Source organism: Balaenoptera ricei, chromosome 5 (assembly GCF_028023285.1).
Source record: "Balaenoptera ricei isolate mBalRic1 chromosome 5, mBalRic1.hap2, whole genome shotgun sequence".
Taxonomy (NCBI): Eukaryota; Metazoa; Chordata; class Mammalia; order Artiodactyla; family Balaenopteridae; genus Balaenoptera; species Balaenoptera ricei.
The window spans coordinates 18989955-19007617 of record NC_082643.1 but is presented as its reverse complement, the minus strand read 5'-3'; the positions used below and the strand labels follow the sequence as shown (position 1 = coordinate 19007617).

Genomic DNA, 17663 nt, shown 5'->3' with positions numbered 1-17663 from the left:
AATTGGATTCAACCTTCAAATAATCATTAATACAGGATTTCTCCAACTCCCAAGCCTAAGGAGTTTCCTTTTCTGCCCCCATATTCTTTTTCCCAGGTTATCAGGTGCAGAGCAGCCATACTCTGGAAGCCTGCTGGACCATTTTCCATTGAGAAGGTAGAAGTGGCTCCACCAAAGGCAAAGGAAGTTCACATAAAGTTCGCATAAAGGTAAAAAGAAAAAATCCACATTTCCACACCAAAATTCAGAGCTGTTCACTGTAAGTTATACATTATTTTCACAATGTTCAATTCAAAAAGAAAACTATACACTCTCCTATTTCTTTTTTATTAAAAATTTCCATCCGTCTTTAAATCTAGCCAGAGAAAAGTTTAGGGAGGCATGGCATAGGCTACATACCCAAAGGATACCTATTTATAACTATTAATATTTACTAATTAAAAGAAGTTTCTACCCACAAACCATATTTTAATCTGTACTTTCAAATTTCTTTATGATATTCCTCATGATATTTAAGTTATCTTGAAATACAGTCCTCCCTCTGTATCTGCAGGGGCTTGGTACCAAGACCACTCCCACTCCATACCAAAATCCTAGGATGCTCAAGTCCCTTATATAAAATGCTGTGGTATTTGCATATAACCTACACACATTCTCCCATATACTTTAAATCATCTCTAGGTTACTTAAAATAGCTAATACAAGATAAATGCTATGTAAATTGTTGTAAATACAATGTAAATGGATGTAAATAATTGCCAGCATGCAGCAAATTCAAGTTTTGCTTTTGGGGACTTTCTGGAATTTTTAAAAATAATTTCAGTCCCTTGCTGGTTGAATCCGTGCATGCAGAACCCACGGATAAGGAAGGCTGACTGTATGTTGTATGAAAGTTTGTTTGATTATAGATAAATCAAGTCTGAAGCCTTGGAATTCAGGTTAGAGCTGGAAGGGACTTAGGGATACCTGTTACTTTACAGATGAGAAGATTGAAATCCAATAAGGTGCAGTGACTGTTCAAACGGCTAAGTAAGAACACAGACTTCAACAGTTTTTCTCAACCTTGCTTATACATTTGGAATCACCCGGGAGCTTTGAAAAATGCTGAAAACTGAGTCCCATCCTCCGACATTTTGAATTTGTGATTTAATTGGTGTGGAGTGCAGTCTGGTCATGAGAGTTTTGAAATCTCCCCCAGGTGATTCTAATACGAGGCTACCAGCCCAGAAGGTAGTTCACCTGACTTCTCGTTCAGGTTTTTTAAATTGTCATTATTTAATTTTAACAATGATGAGTAAGTACTGTTTATTAATGGATTGCAGAGAGTCATTTTCTTGCACAGTTACCTTGCCTTGCAATCCATGCCTTCTTTTCAGAGAGTCTTCTCTGGTCCATATCCCCTGCTGAGTGCACAGAGTCCATTTGGCTATCCCCATCCACTCTCCACCCACAGACTCACAACTCATACAACGAGATTTGGACACTAACTCAAAGACATCTCCAACCATTATCTGATAAGCTACAAATCTGCATCTCTCATCCGTGCATTTGAACAAGATACAGAGAGACTGAGCAAGGCAGGGGATGGTGGAAACCGGAGAGGCTGGAGGGGCTCAGGGCTGATAGCCATTTTACCCATGTGATCATGACGAATAAGAGAAAGCCTGTCTGCAAAGAATAATAGGAAAATGCAGCTATGCACACAATGAATCAAAGTAGAGAGATGAAGACAAAGGCTGCTTGATGGATTTCTAGATCCATTAGGTCTGATTGCACTTCCTACAATAACGTTACAAGCAACTTTATGGTATTCTTCCAATAATCCCCCTTTTACATGGGCAAATTTCAATAGATTTCAATTCTTGACTTAGTTCTGTATGTGTGTGCGTGCACACGTGTGCCGAACCCGTGCCCATTTTAGAGATGAAGAAACTGAGACTTGGAAGGATAATTTACCCCCAGGTCACACAGCTAAGAAGGAGGGGTGGGGACAGAGCCAGGATTCCAGCTTTGAACTCTTTCTTAACCACTGCTTTGAGAGTCTCCACTTTAAACTGTCTGGCTGATTTACAACAAAAAATGGGACTATGACTTGTACCAATAACACAACTATAAAGCCCTAATGTGAAATAAATTAAGGCCTCAATTATAATAGGAGACATTATCCTTTTCCTTCCTGTGTTCCAATTCCTTCATTTCTATAATTGTTCCTTCTCCTCCACACTCCCACCCACAAGCTCCAATGAAGCACAAACTCAGACCTTTGATGTCACATTGTGGTTTTACAACCATCTCTTCTAAACCCATCCTGCCCTCTCCAGTAAGTTTTAAAACCATCATTTTGATTCCAAAAGTAGCTAATGAAAAACACTGCATTGCTTTAAACAAATTACTGACCCTTGTCTGAATTAAAACTAAGAAATGAATGCATTAATATTAATGCAGCATATCAAACTAGCAAAAAGGTTTAAAACATTAACAATTCTAGAACACGTTTATCTGAGACAGAGAAAACTATATTACTTTTGCCTCCCATAAAGATCATGGCCACGGGGCTCTGTGGTACAGAGATGAAAATGTTGAAGGATAAAACCCTTCACCACCATCATTATCCTATCATGGTGGGCCATGAAGGGGCTGGAATAGTCGAGAGTGTGGGAGAAGGAGTGAGCACAGTGAAAACAGGTATGAATTGGCACCTGCAGTTAGGAAATAGCAGTGACTTAGAACTCACCTCAGGAAATTAAAAAAGCATCCCTTAAATATGTTAAGATTAAGTGAAATAAAAGGTAAAATGTTGTCCATTTCTTAGAAAAGGAGGGATAATTATTTATAAGTTACACAAAAATAGTAAATGTATTCTTTGCATTTATATTTGATATTAATAAGAACAAAAAATAGAATGCACTGAAACTGAACCTGAAAGTGCAAACGAGACAAAAATTTCCCAGAAAAAGGTCAACCAAGGGAAACTGTTGAACAATTATTTAAATGAAGCATATGATAAATAGTTGAACACATTAGTGGAACCAAATAGGGAAGGAGTCCAGAACTGGACCAAATATATACAGGAATGTACTATAGGATTAGGTTTACCTTTCAAATTTGAGGGGGAAACATTGATTATTCAATATATGATGTTGAAACAACTGGATAGTTATCTGGGGAAAAAAGGTAAGTTGAGTTGCTATTGCATTCTTTATACAAAAAAAAAATGCTATATGAATCCAAGAATTAAATGTGAAAAGTGAAATCACAGAAGTGCTATAAAGTACCATAAGAGAACATTGTAGGAATGGAAGGAGAGGAAGGAAAGGAGAAGGAAAGGAAATTTTAACCAATACAAAAATCCATAAGATGTAAAATAACATATAGACATATAGATAAATTTGAAAGTTTTTTAAAATTCCATATATAAAAAATATCCCCCCAAAAATCAACAAAACAATATGACAATAGGCAAATTTCCTCAATATATAAAGAATTCTTTAAAAGCAATTTAAAAGCAATTTACAAAAATTGGCAAAGAAAATACATATCTAGTTTGGAGGGAAATATATAGAGAGATAGATACAGATATATACACACACACACAAATGCTTTTAAGCATGTGAGAAGATGCCCAACCTCAAACCCTCAAATGTTAAATAAATAAGCGGGGGAGGGATGGATTGGGAGTTTGGGATTAGCAGATGCAAACTATTATACATAGAATGGATAAATAACAAGGTCCTATTATATAGCACACCGAACTATATTCAATATCCTGTGATAAACCATAGTGGAAAAGAATATGAGAAAGAATGTATATGTGTATATATATATATATATATATATATATATATATATATGTAAATGAATCACTTTGCTGTACAGTAGAAATTAACATAACATTGTAAATCAACTATACTTCAATAAAATAAAAATTTTAAAAAATATAGTGGAAAAACACCGTTTACCTAAGAGATTAGCAAAGACTTAAAAGTATGATAATATATAGGGCTTACAACCCTTGAGGTTGTAGGACTGGAGTTCTCATCCTCAGCTGATGGGCTGTCAGCTGGGGCTGCTGCCCTTAGCTCCTTGAAGCTGCTCACATTTCTTCTCATGGGGCTCCTTCACCCCCTTCCAGCTTCAAAGCAGCAGTGACACATCAAATCCTTCCTGTCCTTTGAATCACTATATCTTTCTCATCTGCTTTCCTCTTGTCTCCTTTCAAGGGCTTCTTTCATGAACTTTTGGTCCACCTAAATAATCCAAGATAATCTCCTATTTTAATGTTAATTGATTAGTAACCGTAATTACATCTGCAAAGCACCTCTTCTTTCCATGTAACGCATTCACAGGCATGATAACTTGACATATTCAGTTTCTGGGGACTAGGATAGGACATCTTTGGGGAGCCATTTTAGAAATTCTGCCTAACACAGCCCATGTGTGCCCAAAATATTCATTTCATTGTTGTTTTTCATGTCAGGGAGAAAACAATCATAAAAACAGGAAACAACCTAAATGTCTATCGGTATTCAGGGGACTGGTTAAATAAATTATGATATATTTATACAACAGAATACTATGTAACTATTAAACAAAATGATAGAATGCTACATGTACTAAAATGAGAAATCTCCAGAATCTATTGTTAAGTAAAAAAGCAAGGCCTACGACAGAGTAAATAATATGCAGCTTTTGTATTTTTTTTTTTTTTAGTCATTTTATTTTTATTTATTTATTATTTATTTTTGGCTGTGTTGGGTCTTCGTTTCTGTGCGAGGGCTTTCTCTAGTTGTGGCAAGCAGGGGCCACTCTTCGTCGCGGTGCACAGGCCTCTCACTATCGCGGCCTGTCTTGTTGCGGAGCACAGGCTCCAGACGTGCAGGCTCAGTAATTGTGGCTCATGGGCCCTGCTGCCCTGCGGCATGTGGGATCTTCCCAGACCAGGGCTTGAACCCGTGTCCCCTGCATTGGCAGGCAGACTCTCAACCACTGCGCCACCAGGGAAGCCCAGCTTTTGTATTTTTAAAGGAGTTATATCTCTGAAAGATATCTCTGAAAGATACTGACAAGAGTAATTGTGTCTAGGGTGGGGTAAGGAAGACTGGAGACCAAGATGCCGGTTTTCACTTGTACAGTTTAAATTTTTACCGTATGTATGTGTTTGTTACTTTTTAAAAAATGAAAATAAGTGAAACAGAAGAGTCTAAATCCTACAAATGCTTTTAACTGAAAATATGAAGAAAATTGCTCTGGTTTACAGCAGTAGACAATGGGACAGTCAGTAAGTCCATCACAGGCAAGTTATTCTAATGTTCTCCTTATACTTTGAACATTACTAGAGAAAACTGCCTACCATTGGTCTCCATGGCCAAAGAGAAAGGGCTGATGTAAAACACAGAAGACAGCATGGAGACAATCCTTTCTCCCTGATGATTTTTTAAGAGAAGAGTAGAACCAGGAGTAAGACCTCTGGAGTGGGGTTTTTCAAAGGTACTTGTATATTGTAAATATTTGAGGAGGGCACAAAAGGAGACAGATGCCGACCTGGGATTGCAGGAAGTGAGGACAGGAGTTAAAGGGCCTCTCTAAAGAAACTTTCATAAGGAGCTTTCCCTTTGGCTCTTTAGAAATATTTTCCATTTCTTCACATTTTCTTAACCGCTCTGAAAATATTTTGATAATAAATGAAACTGTATTAACAAAACAGAAAGAGAACTCTAGCAAACAGCAGAACCCATGGAGCACTGCCTCGTTTATATTGCTTAAAATCATGACAAGATTTAACTTAAAATAAAAACAAGACTTCTTTGGTAGAAAAAGAAACCTCGGATTTTATCTGTGTAATCCAGATATTTGTCGTGCATGTGTGTCCCCACCTTTCATTCACTATCCCTCCTCCAAAAAAATGGCTGGGGTCCCCATGACAATTACTGAAGTACATACTCCCTCCATGTTTTCTGAGCATCCCCAGGAGCTAACATGCATATATGGTCTGAATTACTGCTCCTGCTGAATTGTTTTTGAATCATCCCACTGGTCAGTTGTCTTCCTGGAGCTACTGCTATCGGGGCTACTTCACTATATGCTGCACTTTCCCTCTTCCTGTAGTTCCCAAAGCACTACCAACACAAAGCCCTAGTAGATAGCAGACTTTGCTGATGATTTAGGAAAGATAGATTATAGTACAGTGTGACATGAACAGACAACATCAAATTTAATGTTAGGCTCTGCTGCCCTCATGTCCTCTGGCCATCCCCACTCATGGAATTTTACATGAGCTGTCTCTTTTCTCACTCATATCTCATACAAGCCGATTCTTGCCCTTCTCTACACACTTTCTCCAAGAAGTGGTACTTCTGTTGTACCCACCCACAAGCGAAAGACCCAAAATTCCTCCTATTTTATTACTTACACTAATATAATTCTTATTTGTCTATACCTCTTCCACCTAAGCTCTAACCAGAACCCTTGCCCTACATTACCACCCACACCATTAAGGCATTTTCCCCATACCAATTTGAAACTTTCATTTTCCCTTGGCCAATTGTCACAAACTGTAGCCAGATTCTAAAATAACACTTTTTCAGGAGAGGGATCAACATGGAAGAGTAGGAGGACATGGAGCTCACTGTCCCTGAAAAACACATCAAAAATACATCTACATGTGGAGCAATTCTCGCTGAAAACAAACTGGAGACTGGCGAACAGACTCTTGTACAGCCAAGGCTGTACGAAAGACCCACACAGAATCAGGTAGGAAGGGAAGAGAAGTGGTCAGGTCAGGACCTGCACATCTAGGAGGGGACACAGAAGAGGAGGAGGATTACATGGGTTCAGAGATCCTCCCTGTGGAGCGAGCAGTGCAAGCCACATATTGGGCACCCCAGCTCGGGGGGGCAAGTCCCCTTAGCTGGTTTGAAAACCAGTGGGATGGACAGTGGAGCTGTAAGAAACCTACACTCTGCTCATGAAGAACGTGCACACACACTTGCTCACTCCTGAAACAAGGTAGAGGAAGCAAAATGAGATTGTCTGGGACTCTGACAAGTTCCCTACAACTGCTCCAGCACGCGCCCCAGCCTGAGCCCCAGCCTGAGCCAAGTGTCCGCTCCAGGCCCTCTTGTTCCGTGGCACAGCTCCACACTAGCACAAGGGCTGATGGAACCAAGGGGAGTGCACAGTTGTGAAGGATGGAGCCGACTCGGACCCAACATGGCATCGTAACAGGGTGAGGGTGGTCATTGCTGGCGCCCATGGAAGCAACAGATCTAGAACTCTGACTGGGTCCAGGACGGCCACAGCCCATTCCCTGACCCTTGCTGAACGTCCACACCAGCCTCTCTTGCTCAAGCACTGCTCCCCTCTGGGGCATGGGTGCAGGCACTGGGAGGGGGGGAAAGCACACAATGAGAGGGATTGGAACCAGCTCAGATCCGACCCTTAGAGCTTTTGCTCCAGCAACTAAGGACCTGACCCCACTCCCAAAAAAGTCCTGTTGGCCACTGAGCAGTAGAGAAGCCCCAGCTCACACCTGGCTCTGGCACTAGCCCTTCTATCTCCAGCCCCACCTCCTACCAAGGTGATAGCTGCCAGCACACCCTGGGGGAAGATATGACTCATGCTCATGTCAGATACAGCTCTCCCCCCAAAGCCACTGGGCACACACAGACTGTATAGGGATGTTCCCACACAAGCACACCCCTTCAAGACCAGAATAGGTAACTGTTTCACACAATATCATAGAGACAAGAAAGTTAAGCAAAATGAAAAGACAGAGGAATTTATTTCAAATGAAAGAACAAGAGAAAACGCCTGAAAAAGCAACTAATGAAACAGAAATAATTTACCAGATAAAGAGTTCAAAGCATTTGTAATAAGAATGCTAACTGAATTAAGGAAAAGAATCAATGAACATAATGAGAATTTTAACAAGGAACTAGAAAATATATAAAGAACCAGTCATAACTGAATACAATAACTGAAATAACTAGGAATTAACAGCAAACTAGATGATACAGAAGAATGTATAAGTGATCTGGAAGACAGAATAATGAAAATCACCTAATCGGAACAGCAAAAAACAAACAAACAAAAATTTTAATGAGAACAGTTTAAGGGACCTCTGGGACAACATCAAGTGTACCAGCATTTGCATCATAGGGGTCCTGGAATGAGAAGAAAGAGAAAAAGGTAGAAAATATAGTTGATGAAATTATGACTGAAAACTTCCCAAACATGAAGAAGGAAACAGATATCCAGGTACACAAAGCACAGATAATCCCAAACGAGATGAACCCAAACAGACCCACACCAAGACATATCATAATTAAAATGGAAAAAGTTAGAGATAAAGAGAGGATTCTAAAGGCAGCAAGAGAAAAACAAAGAGTCATATACAAGAGAATCCCGATAAGGTTATCAGCTGATTTCTCTGCAGAAACTTTGTAGGACAGAAGGGAGTGGCATGATATATTTAAAGTGCTGCATGATATATTTAAAATGCTAAAAGGGAAAAACCTGCAACCTAGGATACTCTACCAAGCAAGATTATCATTTAGATAAAGAACTTCTCAGACAAGCAAGAACTAAGAGTTCATCAATACTAAACCTACCCTAAAAGAAATGTTAAAAAGTCTTCTCTAAGTAGAAAAGGAAAAGCTACAGCAATCAAGAAGTAAGAATCCCTAGGAAAGGAAAAAAAATCCCACTAGTAAATGCAAATATATAGTAAAGACTATGGATCAACCGCTTAAATAAACTAGTACAAAGATAAAAAGACAAAAAACTGTAAAATCAACTATAACTAGAATAAACAGTGAAGGGATAAACATGAAGATGTGAAATATGACATCAAAAACACAAAACATGGGAGACAGGAGTAAAAGAATGCAGCTCTTTTAGAATATGTTTGAACTTAAATGACTACCAGTTTAAAACAAGTAGATAAAGTTATACGTCAACATATATAAACCCCATGGTGACCACAAATCAAAAAGCTACAACAGATACATAAAAAGTAGAGAGAAAGGAACACAAGCATATCACTAAAGAAAATCATCAACCCACAAGGGAAGAAACTAAAAGAACAGAGAAGAACTACAAAAACAACAGAAAACAAGTAACAAAATGGCGATAAGTACATACCTATCAATCATCACTTTAAATGTCAAAGGACTAAATGCTCCAATCAAAACAACCAAGGGTTATACACTGATGTGTATAAAATGGATGACTAATAAGAACCTGCTGTATAAAAAAATAAATAAAATTTAAAAAAAACACCTAGGGTGGCTGATTGGATTAAAAAAAACAAGATCCATCTATATGCTGCTTACAAGAGACTCACTTCAGAGCTAAATACACATAGAGACTAAATTGAGGAGATGGAAAAAAGATATTTCATGCAAATGGAAATGACAAGAAAGCTGGGGTAGCAATACTCATATCAGACAAAATAGACCTTAAAACAAAGTCTGTAACAATAAAATAACACTTTTTCTTTCTGTTATATAAGTATATATTTGCCTAAATAATGTATATAAATGCATCTAAGGAAACTGCATCTGAAGCAAAAAGTCATGATTCCTTAACAAGGAGTGATAAAGACTCTCTGCTTGACTGAACTTGAGTCAGGCTGTTCTGAGCCCTCTTCTGACTAGGCTCTGACCTTGGGTTCTGTCCTTAGCCTGCTTAGTCCAGTTTTAGCAATAAACCTGCTGGGTCAGTTTAGCAAAACTCCTCCACCCTCAATATCTGATCAAAGTCCTCAACCCTCACCCTTTACACCTTACCACCCTAGCATGCCTCCAACAAGAATCTACTGAATTGGTCTAGCAAGAATCACCCTTGTCTTAATGTTTCCTTAGTAAACTTCCTTCCACTGACTCCCAGCCTGTTCCTTGACTATAAATCTCCACGTCCTTGCTGTATTCAGAGTTGAGCCAGATCTCTCTCCCCATTGCAAAACCTCCACTGCAGCAGTACCTCTTGAATAGTCTTCGTTACCATCTTTAATTAGTGTCATGAATAATTTTTTCTTTAATAGGAGTCAATTGCAACTGAAGGTTATTAGAAAGTGAAAGCATCCCAAGAAAATGACTTGTATGTTTTCATTGAATCATCAAAATATTCTTAGTTTTTAAAAAAACATAAAGAACATAAAGTTTGTTGGGCTTAAATTCAATATTTAAAGAGACGTTAAGACAAGAATTAATGGCATGTTGTTCTTCAAAAAAGTTAATGTCATGAAAGATAAAGCCTAAGAAACTGTTCACAATTAAAGGAGACAAATGAGATATAGCAACTAAATGCAATACATGATCCTGGGCTGGATTTTTGCACTCATAGGGGAAAACATGCCATAAAGGGCATTATTGGAAAACAGTTAAAAGTAGAATATGGACTGTAGTTTTTTTCTTATACTTTAAAAAAATTTTTCTATTTTGAAACAATCCCAACTTACAAAAAAGTAGCAGGTACAGAACAAAGAATTTATCTTTCTGAACTATTCAAGAATAAGTTGACAATATAATATCCCACAATCCCCAAATACTTCAATGCATATTTTGTACACATTCTTACAGTAAAAAACATAAAAATCAGGAAATTAATATTGATATTCTATGACCATTTAATCCTCAGACCTATTTTAATTTCTTTTTTTAAATTGATTTTTATTGGAGTATAGTTGATTTACAATTTTGTGTTAGTTTCTGCTGTAGAGCAAAGTGAATCAGTTATACATTTACATATACATATATCCACTCTTTTTTAGATTCTTTTCTGGTATAGGTCATTACAGAGTACTGAGTAGAGTTCCCTGTGCTATACAGTAGGTCCTTATTAGTTATCTGTTTTATATATAGCAGTGTGTATATGTCAATCCCAATCTCTCAATCTATCCCTCCACCCTTTCTCCCTTGGTAACAGTAAGTTTGTTTTCTATTTCTATTTGAGTTTCTTAACTTTCCCAATAATGTCCTTAGAGCAAAAGGATCCAATTCAGAATCACAAGTTGCATTTAGTTATCATGTCTCTTTAGTCTTTTAACTCCTTCATCTTTCCTTGACTTTTATGGCCTTGGTACTTTTCTGTAACTTAAAAATGTTTTTTAAAAGAACAAGGTTTAAAAAAAAAAAAAAAGAATCAATGGCATTACTAGAAATTTTGTGACCTTAAGCAAAATTTCATTAAGAGCTTCCTCCTCAAGACTTAGAGGATATAACTAAAGCAGCAATTACATATAATCACAGTGTTTTATAGAACCATTGAGAGTTCTGTAATAATCTATAAAAAGTAGATTAGGTATCAAACTTCTGTTTTACAGTTACCCTTACTAATTAACCCAGGCCTTGCATAGGTGGTTCCTACTGGATGCCTGTCTCATACTGGGATTTCTAAATTGATTGGTTAGGACTGGTTTATGAGCTCCATGCAAGGCTCGGGATTCAGAAACCAGTACTAAGATATCAATTTATAAGCTACAGATGAAACTAACTCCATAATAGACAACAACAAAGAAAAACCAAGGAGCGTAAAAAGAAAAATTTCTAATTAGAGACACTACTAGTGGTATACATTTTGGGATTTCAAAATGAAATTATAAAAGGAACGAAATAAATGTCTAAAGTTTAAAAATATGCCAAGAGCAGAAAAATTCAAATGAAAACAACTCCGTAGTTGGATATGTTAACTATATTATAATATGTAAATGTTCTTTCCAGCTTCAAATTGTTGAAATAACAAAAGGTCAGAAAGTAAGGATTCTTGTAGTATCAACCCAAGAATATGGGATTTCACTTTGCTGGTTCTACCAGATGAAACATTTCTTCTTCCAACATAGTTTCTTAAATTACCCGGCTTTAGAACTGGAAGGGATATTTAAAAGACAAGATCTAGTTCAAGTCTTTCACTTTAAAGATGATGAAATCTAGGCACATGGGTAACAATTTTTGCTCAAGAGTACATAAAAAATGGTTGAGTCAGGACTTGATCCAAGGTCTCCTGACTCTTAGTCCAGTACTTTACCCCTACACAGAAAATTAAGTCATTGATTTTGTGATAGAAAGGGAAATCCTATCCCCATGTAAATACAGGAATGAAAATTATTTGAGCAATTTACTATAGGTCAACTTAAAAGAATGAACATCTATGAGATTATGTATCTAGTTCATCTCTTCACTAGGTTCTGCCTCTTCCTTAAATTTCTAAGATCCTAGGAGTCATCTTTGTTGATGGGACCAGGTGTGGTCACAAAACTCCCTGGAAATTGAGAATCTAGACCAAAGAAATTGTGTTGATTCAGGCTCTTTCTGGCCTAGGAATATGTGACCTGGGGAAATAGTAATCATAATTTCAACCAAATGAACAGCAATCAAAAGAAAGCCAGTCTGCAGCAAGAGAAATGAAGATGCACAGAAAGAAGCAGAGAAGAGAAATGGAGAAGTTCTTGTGGAGGTCTAGTGCCTAGCTCCAGTTCCTTCCTGAGGCCAATTTGCCTCTGCTTTGGGATTCCATGATACGTCCCTGTATATTTATAAATAAATCTCTGGCCAAAAGCCAGCTCAAGTGAGATACTGCAACCAAACACTCCCAAATAATTCTATAGCCTTTGCAATACAAAGTAAAGTACACTTCAAGCAACCCTTTATCTGTGTAAGGGGACATGCACCAAAGCAAACCCATCTTTTTTCTCATTAGCCGTAATATATTTACTTTGATCTATTAATATTTTCTCATCCAATCCTCTTTGTAATGCTTTGAGACAAACATTAGCAATTTCACAATTTGCTCTAAAATCCTGGAACAGAGAAAATCTAATTAACCCACAGGAGTTGAACCAATGACAGTGACATAGCACAGTTATTCAACCTACTGGCTAACAGAGAGAAGCATGTGTAATTGATACACACATGAAACATATACACATGGAAGAGGAAAACCATAAAAGTAGAAGGTGCCAATATTTTTCCATGTCTATTCATGGGAGATATTGTTTTGACTTAAAGCCATTAAATTTTCTTTAAGTAAATATATATCTAGAGTAGAAAGTAAAGAGCATTCATTCAGGTTATGATACTGTTTGATTCCCCAACATTAGTCTTCTCCCAGATGATGAAACTAAGCCTAACAGCAGTTTTTAACATTTTCCCTTGCAATTGTTATTGGCTTAGAAATAAGCATGTGATTTGAGTTGGCCTAATTAGCTTACAATCGCCCATGAGTTTAAATGGGTTATATCTGGCTTTGTTTGTTTTTCAGGACTACCTCACCCTGGGTGAGATGACATTTTTTTTTTCTGGAACTGCAAATCTAGTAATCAAATTCAAACCAGTTTCTTCTCTCTCCCTCTTCCTTCTTCCCTCTCCCCATCTCTCAATCTCATGTGAACAAGGAAGCATGTAGTACCAATCAGGGATTGTAATCAAAAGGAGAAACAGCCCTTGAAGAATTCAAGTGACTGCAGAGCAGACAACAAGATAAAATCGGGGTTCTTACTAACATCACTGAACCACTAAGTCAACCAACTCCAGAGCCAGTCCTGCCCCTGGAAATCTGATTAAAGCCATAATGATCTTACGAAGCTAGTTTGAGTCAGAGATTTCTATCATTTTCTGCCAAAAATGTCTTAAATAATTTAAACCCCACTTAGTCTACTCAAAATAACCCAACTTTCTTTTGATTTCTCAAAAGCCAACTGACTTGTCTGAACTCTGAATTCTAATTTGAGTTTCATAAATGGACCTACTGATCAGCAAGGAATGCATTTCTGACAGGCCCTGTATATCTCCTACTATAAATTAACTAATTGGCATTACAGTGTGCAGTCACCTATGAGTTTAATTTTATGCCTTTTTTCTCAGAACTACCTTATCTTAGACGAAGAAAGTTTATATTTTTTAGAACTTTAAAATTACTAAGAGAATCAAGGGCCAGAGGTTTATGACATGCTGTATGAATATATTAATCTGTATTCCAAAATATACTTTAAAAAGATGAATCACATAAACTTAAAATGTAAGAGTAATCATCTCCAGAAATACACAAATCACTTATTTTCTCAGTAATTTTTACTACCTTCTAATTATTCTATCCCACCACCACCCCTACCCCCAATCAAGAAAAAAATGCAACAGTTAATATGCTTTCAAAAAACACATTGACCTCAGAGAGTAACTCTACTGTCTTAACCCAAACCGTCTCAGATTAGAAGTATCTTTCTCTTTATTCAATAGCCTTACTGTAACATTATGAGAAAAACTGCAGCAGTGCAGAGCAACAGTGGTCTGGGGCTGGGAGAGCTCCCCCATTCCTCCTGGGGAGTGTCCCAATCTCCCCTTGGGAAAAGAATCAGAGGGAATCAACCACACATGTGCATCTTGTTAGCCAGATTCACTGCCCTCAGACAAGGTCACCCTTTCATGGCAAAACTGCTTTCACCACCAGCAAATGCTCTGTCATTTGGTTGTTATTACTTTAGTATCTGAATTTAGTATCTCTCACTGGCATAAAATTAAACTATCTTTATAAAATCATCACCTCAGCCCTGCTTGCTCTGTAAAACCCCTCTGGGAAAACAAAAGTCTCTTAACAACATGGGTCATTGAATTTCTAATCCACTTAACAGATGACATTGGAAACACAGGTGAACACAATTAAAATCAACTAGTAAGATATTTGCTAAACTTGAAACAATTTAATTTACTAGATTTACTGCAGAAACTGTCTTTTTTCTATTGTGCTCCAGCTCTCCCAAATACTGTCCTTTATTGTTTCAGTTCAACTTCCAGGAATCTGCTCTTATTCCACCCACCGCTTTTCCAATTCATCAGCATGAGTCCTCCCTTTTTTTTTTTGGCTGCGCTGGGCCTTCATTGCTGTGTGCAGATTTTCTCTAGTTGCGGCGAGCGGGGGCTACTCTTTGTTGCGGTCCACGGGATTTTCATTGCGGTGACTTCTCTTGCGGAGCACGGGCTCTAGGCACGTGGGCTTCAGTAGTTGCAGCATGCAGGCTCAGTAATTGTGTCACGTGGGCCCCAGAGCACACAGGCTTCAGTAGTTGTGGTGCACGGGCTTAGCTGCCCCGCGACATGTGGGATCTTCCCAGACCAGGGATGGAACCCATGTCTCCTGCATTGGCCGGTGGATTCCTAACCACTGGACCACCAGGGAAGTCTTGATTCCTCCCTTTCAAGCCAGGTTTTAAATTATTATATTCATGGATACATATTTCTATAGGTTTCATATGTCAGTCCTGTTTCTCTGATTAGATTGAAGACAGGGTGGTTCTCTTTTCCCTAATGCATAAGCCAAGTACACAGTACTGTAACCAGAAATGGGGTCCAGCTGCTCGCCGCTCAAAAGCCAATAAAGAGGCAAGGTTGATGGAAAGGAAAGTTTGCTTTAGTTTGGATCCTGGCAACTGGGGCGGGGGGCAGGGGGGGCCAACTGCCTACCCCCAGTGACAACCAGTGGGCAAGAGCTTTTATAGATGGAGGGAGGGGGCTACCTGCAGAAACAGCACAGCCAGCTCTGACAATCATCTTGAAATTGGTCAGCAGTGGTCTGACCAGCATCACCTTGATTGTTTTAAGTACAGTTAATCTTCAGTTCCAGGGTCGGTTTGTTCCCATTTCTTTGAGGCCAATTCTCAGGATTGTGGCAGCTTATGTCATGGTTACAGTCTGGTCATCATGTAGTTAACGTCTTCCACCTGGTGGAGGTTTCAGTATGGATAAGACAGCTCACAGGATATGGCTCAGAACATTACCTATAACCCTTGAGGAGAAACTAAATGTCCTTAACTATGCTTAATGACTAAACTATTATTATTTAGTCTTGTTGGACTGTTTTTCTTTGTTTCTGCATTTTCTCACTTCTCTGATTAAACTTATTCTTTGGCTAAAGCTTTTCCACAGAAAAAGGTAGGCAGAGGACATGGGGGGCAAGCACCATAGGGTCCTGCTCCATTTCAGTACCACACAGCACACTATACCTCAAAAAGTTAATCTGCTATCTGTGAATATTTGAATAATTTCAAATTCAAATTAGTTAATAATTTTTAAATAGTTTGTAAGGCACTGCAGGGACACAAGATGAGTAAGGAGGAGAGTCAAGAAAAGAACTCAGTGTTTCAGATTACAAGGCAGAATAAGATGGATGATGTAAAAAACATAATTTCTCTGGATGCTCAAAAGAAGGAAAATAATGGAAGGATGGAAGAATCAGGAGAGGCTTCACTTGGAAGAAGATTTCTGAGATGAGCCCTGAATGAAAAGTAGTAATTTCACCTGTGGAAGTGGAGGTATAGGAAACAAAATTAACAAAGGCAGGTAAAAGGATAGTATAAGAGAGAGTTTAGTGACAGCTGAATTTTCCAGATTTGTTGAAACCTAACACACCAGTAGTGAAGGAGTGAAATACTAGCAAGCAAAATGTATGGAGAGATAGATTAAAAATCCTTGAGTTCCAGTATAACAAATTCATACCTAATTTGACAGGTTTGTTATGGAAACATTGAAGATTTTTGAATAGGAAAGTATATGACTTTAACTTCCCTTTGGAAATCTATTCTGGAAAAAAAGAGACCAGAAGGGCAATGAGGAAGTTATGAGAGAAATACCATTTAAGAAACAGTGAGGACTCAACCAGGCATAATTTCACCCCTCAGAGGAGAGCTGGCAATGCCTGGAGACTCTTTTGATGGTCACCACTGGAGGGGGGAGTGTGACTGGCCACGGATGCTGCCAAACATCCTACGATACACAGAACGGCCCCTCCAGCAGAGACTTATCCAGTTTAAAATATCAGCTGTTCTAAGGTTGAGAAACTGTAATTAAGACAAATTAATTTACAGAAAAGTTTACATAGCACAATTTTTTTAAAAAATAAAGTTTTCTACTTTAAAAAAAAAAACAGTGAGGAATACCATTTCACACCTTCTAGTATGGCTATAATGAAATAACAAAAAAAGGAAAATAGCAAGTGTTGATGAAGAGTAGAGAAAATGGAAGCCTCATACATTGCTAGTAAAAAAGTAAAATGGTACAACCATGTAGAAAAGTTTGGCAGTTCCTCAAAAGTTAAACAAAGAATTATCACAATTTAGCAATTTCATTCCTAGTTATATATTCAAAAGAATTGAAAAGATATGTTTTCTACACACAAACTTGCACATGAATATTCACAGCAGCATTATTCATAATAGCCAAAAAGCGAAAAAAAAAAATTCATTAACTGAAAAAATATAAACGAATTGTGGTATATCCATGCAATATAATATTACTTGGCAATAAAAAGGAATGACGTACTGATGCATGTTATAATATGGATGAACCTTGAAAATGTTATAAGTGAAAACATAAAAGGCCATACACTGCATGATTCCATTTAAGTAAAATTTCCAGTATAGGCAAATCCACAGAGACAGAAAGTGGATTAGTGGTTGCCAGAAGATAGGCAAAGGGAGAAATTGGGAAGTATGGGGTTTCTTTTTGGGGTGAGAGAAATATTCTGAAATTAACATTGGTGCTGATTGCATAATATTGTGAATATATTTAACAGTCACTAAACTGTACACTTTAAAATGGTCAAAATAGTGAATTTTATGCTAAGTGAATTTATCTCAATTTTTTAAAAAACCAAAAAAGAAGTAGTGAAGAAAAGAA

The 17663-nt window shown here is 37.7% G+C and overlaps 1 protein-coding gene across 1 annotated transcript in view; it reads left to right on the top strand.

Annotated features, from left to right (window-relative positions):
* The window catches only part of LOC132366758 (all-trans-retinol dehydrogenase [NAD(+)] ADH4-like), a 30813-nt gene that overhangs the window by 1528 nt on the left and 11622 nt on the right, over positions 1–17663 (top strand). The window contains exons 2-3 of the mRNA XM_059924330.1: positions 97–201; positions 2541–2685. Coding sequence (XP_059780313.1) covers positions 97–201; positions 2541–2685 — 250 coding nt within the window. The remainder of the gene's footprint in view (positions 1–96; positions 202–2540; positions 2686–17663) is intronic.